Source organism: Bison bison, unplaced genomic scaffold (genome assembly GCF_000754665.1).
Source record: "Bison bison bison isolate TAMUID 2011002044 unplaced genomic scaffold, Bison_UMD1.0 scf7180017864254, whole genome shotgun sequence".
NCBI classification, from domain to species: Eukaryota; Metazoa; Chordata; class Mammalia; order Artiodactyla; family Bovidae; genus Bison; species Bison bison.
The window spans coordinates 4,428,711-4,440,409 of NW_011494826.1; the positions used below are offsets into that span (position 1 = coordinate 4,428,711).

The following is an 11,699-nucleotide window of genomic DNA, read 5'->3' on the forward strand; positions in this document are numbered from 1 at the left end:
CTAATTTCAAAATATGGTGAATGTGTGAATTTAATACCTCATCAATACTCTTTCAAAATTCAATTACTTTCATAGTCCTTTCCGGCCACTGGCCCCAATAAAAAGATTTTAACAGTGTTCATGTACCCATTCAGTGAATATATAATTTTGCTCTCTGTAGCAAGGTCTCAATACTTCATTACCAGATTTATAATGATTAGAAAGGACAATATTCAAGCTGATAAATCATTAAAATATCTAATGTATGAATATAAGGTTGCCTCTTGGTTCCAACTGTATTAGAATGACACAGTTTTAAGATTTTTATAATTAAGTACTAGAAACATTTAATTGTAGAGACTGAAGAATATATAGAATATATTGAATATGCTTTGTTTTGTGAAGTCTGACTTTCCAACTGTGAGTTACTGGCACTTGGAGAAAAAAAACAATCACTTAAATGAAAACTGAAAATATAAAGCCTATGTTTAAAACATGGCCTTTATTAATACTGCCCACTGAGCTCCATTTTTATTTTACATTGAAATACTTCTGCTTTGCAAAGAAAAGACAGAAAAGTGCATTTTACAAGAGTACTTTTTTGTTTTTAATTCTCTGCGAAAATGGAAGGAATCTGAATCACAAGTTCACAATGTGGTAAAATGAAATTAAGAAACAATGATTTCAGTAATGCTATGCCATCACTAGTGTCTGGCTCTGACTTTGTTCTTGTAAATCAGATCCTGATATACAGTCTAGAGCATCTAGGTTATTACTCTACAGCATATTAAACACAGAAAAGGGGGTTTAAAAAAAACCCCTTTCAATGTACAAACATGAATTTAAAAACTGATTTTAAAAAATCACCTTTTTACATAATGTATATGGCAAAAATGCTTTAAGTACATGATTTTGGAAGAATTATTTACAAAATGTATCAGTCTGTGAAACAATTCACAAACAAAGCATACATAATTGCTTTACTTAGTTGTTGCATCTCAACTTTGGGAGATATAAATTTATTCGGCAGTATAGCAAACATAAAAACGGTGACAAAATATTTTAAGGGCAACCAAAAATTTGATCCTCAAAATGGTTTAAATACTAGGACTGCCAAAGTTTCTAAACAAGGACATACTTTAATGATCCAGATGCCCATTTATATAGTTCTACACTGTTTGAAGGACTGAGACAGATTCCCTTCAATACAGGCAAAGCTGCTGGATGCAACCTCCTGTAAAAGGGACAGCTGAGAGCTATTGTCATTTGAAGAGTGAATTAACCTAGAATTTTCTTTTTTTCAATTTTATTAATATTTTAAAAAATACATAAAAATACAACATCCAATGTCTGAATAAATATATTTAACAAGTTGCAAGATAATACCTTATTTTACACAAAATTTTCAGCTTTAGAAATCTTGTTAAATAACTTCATTGTTGTTATATATTTCATTTTTGTTTTTTGTAACAAAATAAAAACTCTGAAATTACATAGAAAAAAGACAAAATATTTTTGTCAAGGGATAAGATAGTCCACTGAAAACTTATTCACAATTCCACTGTAAACATTAATAAACATTAAAATATTTGCATAATTGTGTGCTCAAAAATCCTATAAAAAGTGGAAGACTTATTACAACTGTAGTTTTCAGTCAACTACACTTCCTTTCACAATTTATTTTGTCCCATTTACACCTTAAACCTGGGCACACTGCTGAACATATACTTTGGCAGTTCTAAATAGCAAGTGCTTCCACAAAAATAATAAAACCAACAACAATTAAAAAGAATACAACATAAACCCCCTACTCACCAAGTGTTCAAATACATCTCAGTGAAAGTGCAGCAGTAACTATTTAGCTGGATAATATTTTGATGTTTATCATGTGCACTTGCTTGTCTATGATTTCTGTAACACCTGAAAGCTTTATTATACAATTTCAAATTTGCTAAGTGCCCTTTTTCTATCTTCACAAGAAAAAATGAAAAAAAAAATTATAGAGGAAAAATTATGACAAATGTGGCAGGCTGCCTAAACTTCAGTTACTAATCAGCTTCTTTTTTGCAACAGAAAAAAAGAAAAGAGAAGGGAGTAGATACAATCCAGCCTTGAAAAGTGTACAGGATATACTTAGCAATGTCAAACCAGTTGAGTGCTTTCTGTGGTTGTATTTCGGGGTTTGGGGATTTATGTCCATGGCAGCAAACTGCTGGGAAGGCAGAGAAAACGTTTATCACCTGCATTCTACAGCAAGTACGTTTTGTGGGGGAGATGAGGAAGAGGGACTCATTCCAGTGTCCGATGAAGCAGATGACATGGAGGCTCCGGCATGAGACACTGTGGAATCAAACAAGTTACATTAGACTGGAAAACTATCACACACAGATACCCAACCACTGGCAAATTAGAAATAAATTTCTTAAACATTATTCACTTCCATTATAGTCCTCTCAAATGGTGCATGAAGGAATTAACAGCAGCAAAAATTTTGTTTGGCTTAACTGAGTGGAATCAGTCTCTGCTACTGCTGCTGCTGCTAAGTCGCTTCAGTCATGTCCGACTCTGTGCGACCCCAGAGACGGCAGCCCACGAGGCTCCCCCGTCCCTGGGATTCTCCAGGCAAGAACCCTGGAGTGGGTTGCCATTTCCTTCTCCAATGCACGAAAGTGAAAAGTGAAAGTAAAGTCGCTCAGTCGTGTCCGACCCTCAGCGACCCCATGGACTGCAGCCTTCCAAGCTCTCCTGTCCATGGGATTTGCCAGGCAAGAGCACTGGAGTGGGGTGTCATTGCCTTCTCCGAATCAGTCTCTAATCACTAAGTAACTGAGTTCAAAAAGGCACCATAAAATATAAAGACTAGGTATAAACTCTTAAATCCCTACTTGAAAGATCTCTGAAAGAAAATCACCTTTGTCTCCAAATCAGAAACAAGATCAACCTGAGGTTAAGTTTTCACTGTAGCAAATTCCTGCCTGTCTCTGGGTTAAAGGACCCTAAAAGAATTCCCCATCCTAGAAAATACCTTGTAACCAGCTAACCATTGGCTTCCTATCTTTATCCTGTCCCAATATACCAGATGGAAGCAAAGAGCAGTAATCTAGATCAGGTATCAGAATCATGGGATCAGGATGGAACTGTGGCTGAGTGACTAGAAAAAGTGCCCCAAGTGACTTTGACATAACACTCCAGAAGCATGGATTAAAGATCACTATTCTATGCATCAGCTGCTTTGCCATTTTTTAGTTTACACTTCTTTGCAGAGCTCTATCTTTTGCAAATCTTTGCTCAATTATTCCTATTTTACTTGAAGTTTTAATTTTTATTTAGGTAAGTTTTAATTTTTATTTTATTTATTTATTTAATTTTTATTTACCTCCCTCAGTGTGTGTACTGTCAATATATTTAACTCATTACTACAAATTCCAATATGTATGCTAGAAGTCACTCAATGTCTCACTTTAATAACTCACTTCACACACACACAAATTAAAAAAATCAAAAAAGGGAAGAAGACCGTAAGAAAATTATATTCTTGGTTGTCTGAAACTTATATGACCTTTAGGAAACTCAAAGCAACTAAAGTTCTCTAAAGAAAGTTCCATTTGTTGATTTGTTCTTCTTGTGTTTAAAAATTCTGTAAAGACTTCTTGCTATTTAGTTTTTCAAAAGGACAAACAAAGAAAGTCAGTCTCTTTCCTTTTGCTCCACTGTATTTCCAGGAATTGAGAACTGCTGGACTTGGAGTTGAATGCTTCAAGACTACATATGATACAGGCCATTCTATCAGTAATTCATTCCTTAAGAGCCATAGATAGAAAACTTCTCTAGAGATGGGCAAGCCTATCAGGTAATTTACTTTTTTTTTTTTTTCTTTAGGGACATCCCTCCTAGAGCCCTCCCCTACTGTTCTATCCTATTTCTGAAATAGCCACTTTGTAGGCTTGCTATGGAGTAGTCATTCTAGGGCTTCCCCTCACCATCATCTTGAGATTTTCCTTATTGTTTTCCTGTTGGATTCCTTCTTTGCTGGATCTCATGTTATTTTCATAACTTGGCTTCTAGTTTTAATGACACCATCGAGAAATCTGATATGAGAAATCTGATGCTGTTCTGAGGCCCATCTTTTTGTATGTACCTTTATATGGTAAAAGGCTTCCCAGGTGATGCTAGTGGTAAAGAACCCACCTGCCAATGCAGGAGATGTACGAGACGTGGGTTCAATCCCTGAGTCGGGAAGATCCCCTGGAGAAGGAAATGGCTACCCTCTCCAGTATTCTTGCCTGGAAAATCCTACGGGCAGAGAAGCCTGGTGGGCTACAGTTCTACAGGGTTGCAAAGAGTCAGACATGACTGAGAGAGTAACACATATATGGTAAGCTTTTAGAATCTTACCTTTATCCAAAGGGTTCTGAAGTTTCATAATTTGCTTTGGTGTGATTCCTGCTCACCCTCCCACCACAACCCCTCGCATTCTTTATGAGTCCTTTCAATCTTCTAATCCATCTCCTTCAGTTCTGGAAATTTTTCTTAGGTCTTTGATGACAACTTCCTCCTATGTTTATTCAGTGCTCTCTTTCTATAAAGCCTATGATTCAGAAGTTCAATCTGTACTTCCAGCCAGATCCTATACTTCTCTTATTCTCTCCTTTTATCTTTTTTACTTTTTACTGGTATTTCTCTAGCCTTGTTATCTAATCCTTCTTTTTATTTTTTATTCCTACCACCATATGTTTAAGAGATCCTTCATGTTCTCTGAATTTCATTAATAGTCTCATATTCTGGCTTCATGGAGAAGGAAATGGCAATCCACTCTAGTATTCTTTCCTGGAGAATCCCATGGACAAAGGAGCCTGGCAGGCTACAGTTCATGGGACCACAAGAGTCAGATACAACTTAACGACTAAACCACCACCACATTGTTGTTTCAAGACTGCAGTATCCTTCCTGTAACTCTGGATATTAATTATAGTTGTTTTTATATGGCATGTTCCAAGTTCTTTTTTGTTCTCATTTTCTATTTTGGTTTCTGTCTTTATGTAGGGGCTTTCCTCAAACATCTGATCTTCACTTCCATATTTAAGAGAAGGAGCATTGAGCTAATTGGAAGCTGTACATGAGTATGTCAGGCTTTTAAATGTTGGGCACTGTACACGTGGTGATTGGCAAGGAACTTGCTTTTTGGTTCAGGACCCTCCAAATGCTGGTATCTGTTAGATCATTTCTTTTGGACTGACCAGTTTCTTTAGAGGAATCTTTCAGTCTCCTTCCAGGAATAACCATAAGCTTAGTTACCAGCTTTCAGAGGGCTAAGAAGATGAGATCTTTGTTTGGAAAAGGAATAGGAGTCTCATCATTCATTACTGGCAACTTTTACTCAAGCTCCGTCTTTTTGGTTTACCACTTAATACCACTTAACCCTCACCTTCAGCTATGGTTGGTTTCCTGAGTCTGTCTATAAGCCTGTTGATCTCTTCTAGCCTCCAATAACGTAACCTCCTGGGTTTGTTTTTTTTTTTGGCTAAAGCTAGGGGAAAAGGTAGTTTACTTCACAGGGTGGGATGAAAGGATCCAATTTCTCCTTCCATTTCAACCAGTCTCCCATTTTTCAGCCTCACACTTTACATTGCCTTCAGAGCTTTTCGGGGGGGGTGATGTAGTATGAATTAGCTTCTCCTTGTTTTGTCCCACTACAAGGATAAACAAGCTTAGGTTTTTAGCATTCTCTCATGTGCTGACATACTGCTGACACTTCCTGTTGGCAACAGTCAATCTGCTGTCCCATTCTCTTGTCCTTGTGTGTATAGGGCTTTTAGTTTTCTTTATATTATTTTAGTGAGGCCTGGGCTTGGGGCTTGGGGCAGACATGAGCATGACAATGTTTAACTAAAGCCAATCCTATACATTTTTAAGGTTTAGCTTAGATGCTACTGTCTTTATGATTATATCAAAGTCATCTCTCCTTCCACCTATACTTGTGTATCACTCTTAGGACTCTCAACACACAGTTCCACTGGACAGTAAGACTTTGAGATAGAGGTCTGTATCTCATTCATCTCTGTACTTTCACGAAAGAAGGCCTGGCATATGGTATATGTGCATTAATGTTGTACAGCTGAAATATCTTATGCAGTAGTTGTTTAGGAAATGCCTTACAATCCCAACAAGACAATCTCCTAGAGAAGAAGCCATATGCTTCTTTGTTTTGATGAACCCCATAATATATAATGCCTGTTAATAGGCAGTCAATAAAATGTCTGTTGAATAGTGAGAGATATTCAGAGGGAGCAAGCTCTTCTTGAGAACCCACCACATTTAGTAAAATCACACATTTTGTAAAACAGCTCATAGTCCCTTTCAAAAGTCTCATTCTGGACTTCCCTGGTGGAGCAGTGGATTGGAGTCCACCTGCCAATGAAGGGGACACAGGTTGGGTTCAACCCTGGCCTGGAAGATTCCACATGCCACAGAGCAGCGAAGCCCATGCACCACAATTACTGAGCCTGTGAGCTGCAACTCCTGAAGCCCATGTGCCCTACAGCCTGTGCTCCACAAGAGGAAAAGCCACCCGACTAAGAAGCCTGCACATCGCGATGAAGAGTGGTCCCCGCTCCTGGAAGTCAGAGAAAGCACACACAAAGCAAAGAAGACCCAGCACAGCCAAAAAATAAAAATAAATAATGTTTTAAAAAACATTAAAAAACCAAAAGCAGAAGTCTCATTCTGACTAATTCAGTTGGCTCATTTCAACAGCAGCAACAAAGAAGAAAACCTAGCAATCTAAAAATAATTTATATACTATATTCAAAAAGTGATAAGCCTAAATCTTCTAAAGTGATACAGTATATATTTGAAAAATAGAGAGAAGAAAAATTATAATCAAATTACCTTCTCTGTCTTTCTTTTTTAATCTTTTTCTCCTCCTGTCTATGGTTGCAACTTCAGACTTCAAAGACATGTAATATTTTCTGATTTCCTGTAGTTTTTCTTGGAGAAAAGAGATTCTCTCTGTACTGTTCATATTATCTAATTCATCTAAAAGGCAAAAAAACAGTTACTTTGGAATTAATTCTATAAGAAAAAAAATGGCAGTTCTTTCAAAACTCTGACTCATAAATCAACAAAAGCTTTAGTTTATTAAAACCTAACAGTACACTAAATAAGGTTCTATAAAAAGAGAAGACATTAAATTCAGGAATAAGATTTCTATATACATCCCAAATTTTCTTAACTAAACATATATTACTTAATGATATATCACTGAAATGATCAGAGAAGCACAAGAAAACATCCCACATACAGCATCTCTGATCTATAATTTTAGCTGTTCACCCATATAGTGTCTTTGTATTGATGTTTTAGTTATTTCCAATTGTCAATACAAGAAAGGATGTTTAAGTTTCATCAATCTGTATAAATCATACATGTCTCATTTCATAACTAGAGACCTTTCTCCAGTGTTTATGAAGTTAACATGTAAGACACAGATTCTTTCATTTATGTTAAGTAATGATTATTGATAAGGCAATATTTAGGATACCTAAATAAATGAATTTGCTAATTATTATTTCTTGTTTTGACATTTTAACGTATCACTTTTGACATCTGACATATCACTTTGTGATATACATTCAAGTTTTCTATAAGCATCTTACTGAGTTGAAAGCTCCACTTATATGTCCGAGGGGATGAATTCGGATGTTTTTCTTTCTGTTTATCTTTTTCTCCATCTTTGATGTGAGGGGATATCCTTGCAGGGGATCGTGCAAGCTTCTGTGGCTTAGATACACTAAGATGCTTTACTGGGGTACATTTACTTGAATTGTCTAGGACAGGAAGATCTTCACTATCACTGCTTTGTCCTATAAGAAGAAAAAGTTAACTCAGATTATAAATGATAAAAACTTTAAAAATGCAACAGACCCAGCAATTACACTTTTTGGTATCCTAAAGAAACAAATGCACAAAAGTGCTAAGTTTTATAACAATAAAAAGATGGAAATAACCTAAATACCCACCAAAAGGGAAATGGCTAAGAATTATATATTATTGTTGTTTTTCAGTTGCTAAGTCGTATCTGTTTGCAACCCGATGCAGGATGCCAGGCTTTCCTGTCCTTCCATCTCCTGGAGCTTGTTCAAACTCACGCCCATTGAGTCGGTGATACCATCCTCTGTCACCCCTTTCTTTTTTTGCCTTCAATCTTCCCGATGCTGGGGAAGGGTCTGGCATTAGGGTCTTTTCCAATGAGTCAGCTCTTCACATGAGGTGGCTAAAGTATTGGAGCTTTAGCTTCAGCAGCAGTCTTTTCAATGAATATTCGGGGTTGATTTCCTTTAGGACTGACTGGTTTTATCTCCTTGCTGTCCAGGTGACTCTCAACAGTCTTCTCCATACGACAGTTCAAAAGCATCAATTCTTCTACACTCTGCCTTCTCTATGGTTCAACTCTCACATCCAAACATGACTACTAGAAAAATCATAGCTTTGACTAGAAGGACCTTTATCAGCAAAGTGATGTCTCTGATTTTTAATGTTTTCTAGGTTGGTCATAGCCTTTCTTCCAAGGAGCAAGCGTCTTTTAATTTCATAGCTGCAATCACCATCTGCAGTGATTTCAGAGCCTGGGAAAATAAAATCTGCCACTGCTTCCACATTTTCCCCATCTATTTGCCATGAAATGATAGGACCGGATGGCAGGATCTTAGTTTTATGAATGGTGAGTTTTAAAGCGGCTTTTTCACTTTCCTCTTTCACCTTCATCAAGAGGCTCTTTAGTTCCTCTTTGCTTTCTGCCATTAGCGTGGTATTATCTGCATATCTGAGGTTGTTGGTACTTCTTCTGGCAATCTTGATTCCAGCTTGTGCTGCATCCAGCCCAGCATTTCACATGATGTACTCTGCTTATAAGTTAAATAAGCAGGGTGACAATATACAGCCTTGACGTACTCCTTTTCCAATTTGGAACCAGTCTGTTGTTCCATGTCCAGTTCTTACTGTTGCTTCTTGACCTGCATACAGGCTTCTCAGGAGGCAGGTAAGGTAGTCTGGTATTCCCATCTCTTTTTGGAACAAAAATGACCAAATATCCAAAACAGATTATGAAATGATAAAGTTAAACAATAAGCATAGTATTGCCCTATATATGTTTAAAACAAAACATAAGAACAACCCAAAAGGGGACCAACCCAAACTATATATATGAAGAAGCACAAAATAAACACCCAGCTGTTAACATGTGTATAATAAAATGTGAGCAGATATTTGGTTCCAAGTCTGTATCCCTCCTCACCAAATCTGCACTGAGAGAGATGCTTTTGGTTTTCATTTAATAACAAATTAGAATTTTCTCTCAACTTTTCTGCTTTATTTCAAAGTCTACACCCTACTTGACCATATTTACTCTCAAAATCCAACTCTGCCTTCTACTAAAAAGGCAAAGTTGTGGGTTACACACCATATTTCCCAGCCCCTTCCCTACTGTATCTGTCCCTTTGGCACTTTTTCAGCCTCAAAAAGAGGAGACTGTTAATTCTGGGCAAACTACTATAATATCTTCAGCTATACTCTTGAAACCATTTATTCTCAGCATCTCTGAAACACCTCAATGTCATTTTATCTTTTCTTCTTTTATCAGAGTCTACCAACATACTTAAAGCTTTCCCACCCCTTAGAGAGAGAAGGAGGGAAGGAGAGGAAAACCTCCCCATTTGGCTGGTACCTCTTTCCTTCTCTTTAGGGTCAAATTTCATGAAAGAGAAATTTGTTGTTATCCTGATTTCTGTACCTTCTAATCCATCTCCTTCCCATGCTCTTATTAGGGCCCCTAACACTATTCACCAACTTCAATGAATACATTTTAATCCCACGTGAATATTCTATTGCATTTGAACCATCTTTCCTATTCAAACCAACAACTGTTTACTGATTTTCATTTATCTCTAATCTGCTTCTATTCTCCTCTTCCTGGCCCATTTAAAGGGATATGCCACATAATTCCACTCCTGGTCCTTTTTCCTCTCATTTTACAACCCTCACATAGCAGCTTTATCATCTTGTAATCCTTCAACAACTATCTTCTAAAACCAGACTCTTTTCGAAGCTCCTGAGCCTTATTTCCCTAATACTTGGTACTTCTAATACAACATTCCCTAAATTACTCTTCCAACAATCTGCTGCTACTCCTGTATGCCATATGTTAGTTAACCAGTTCCTCATATCTTACTACTACTAATAGAGTCCTAGTGATTTTATGGGCTTCCCTGGCGGCTTAAATGGTAAAGAATCTACCCACAATGGAGACCCGGGTTTGATCTTGCATCAGGAAGATCCCCTGGAGAAAGAAATGGCTACACACTCCAGTATTCTTGGGTTTCCCAGGTGGCACTGGTGGTAAAGAACCTGCCTACCAATGCAAGAGACATAAGAGACACAGGTTCGATATCTGTATTGGGAACATCCTCTGAGGAAGAAATGGCAACCTGCTCCAATATTCTTGCCTGGAGAATCCCATGGACAGAGGAGGTGGGCAGGCTACAGTCCATGGGGTCACAAAGAGTTGGACAAGACTAAAGTGACTTAGTGCACACACACAGTGACTTTATGTCCTAATTCTCTTCATTCATCCCTTCTTTCACTGCCTCAGTTAAGCCAAAGATTATTTCCACAAAGAAAAACTGATCATCTCCTTTCTTTTTTCCTTTTTTAACTTTTTACTTTGAGACAATTTTCAAACTTACAAAAAAGATGAAGAATGGTTACTAAAAAATGTTTTTCTGCCATTTGAGGATAACTTGCCCTGCCATATTTGAGTACCTTATAGTGTTTATGTCTTATAAATGAGAACATTCTCCTTGTTTTAGTTATCTACAAATTAGCCAAAACTTAGCAGTTTAAAACTACAAATGTTTAGTATCTCACATGGCTTCTGAGGGTCAGAATCTGGAAGCATCGTGGCTTTGTGGCCTGGCTCAGGGAATCTTGTGGGGTTGCTGCCAAGCTTTTAGCCCAGGCTCTGGTCTCTGAAGACCTGACTGGAGCTGAATGATATGCTCCAGGATGGCTCACTCACATGGCTGTTAGTGAGCATCAGGAAGCCTCAGTTCTTGCTGGCTGTAGGAAGGATATGCTTGCTTCCTCACCATGTGTGCCTCTCCATACACTGCTTGACTGTCCTCCCAACATGGCAGCTAACTTTCCCCAGAGCAACTGATCCAGAGGAAAGCAGAGAAGAATCTGTTGTGCCTTTTATGAGCTTCAAGTCATACTCCATCACGTCCACTCTATTTTACTAGTTAAAAGAAAGTGACTAAATACAGCCCATACCCAAAATGAAGGAACTGGGCTTTGCCTCTTGAAGAGAAGCATATCAACACATTTGTGGATGTGTTTTTAAATCCACCACACTCCTAAACAACCAGATATATTACTGTCATCTAATCCTCAGACTCCACACAAGTATCTCTGCTGCTGCTACTGCTACTGCTAAGTGACTTCAGTTGTGTCTGACTCTGTGCGACCCCATAGACGGCAGCCCACCAGGCTCCCCCATCCCTGGGATTCTCCAGGCAAGAATACTGGAGTGGGTTGCCATTTCCTTCTCCAATGCATGAAAGTGAAAAGTGAAGTCGCTCAGTCGTGCCCGACTCTTAGTGACCCCATGGACTGCAGCCTCAGGCTCCTCCATCCATGGGATTTTCCAGGCAAGAGTCCTAGAGTGG

The 11,699-nt window shown here is 37.9% G+C and overlaps 1 protein-coding gene across 3 annotated transcripts in view; it reads right to left on the reverse strand.

Moving 5' to 3' along the window:
- Nucleotides 1-462: 462 nt before the first annotated feature.
- ARID4A (AT rich interactive domain 4A (RBP1-like)) overlaps nt 463-11,699 on the reverse strand; it is a 62,386-nt gene continuing 51,149 nt past the window's right edge. For all 3 annotated transcript variants that reach the window (XM_010847678.1, XM_010847680.1, XM_010847679.1), the window contains exons 22-24: nt 7,635-7,841; nt 6,868-7,014; nt 463-2,319 (exon numbers count right to left, since the gene is read on the reverse strand). In XM_010847678.1, the coding sequence (XP_010845980.1) occupies nt 2,216-2,319; nt 6,868-7,014; nt 7,635-7,841 (458 nt within the window). In that variant the 3' untranslated portion in view covers nt 463-2,215. The remainder of the gene's footprint in view (nt 2,320-6,867; nt 7,015-7,634; nt 7,842-11,699) is intronic.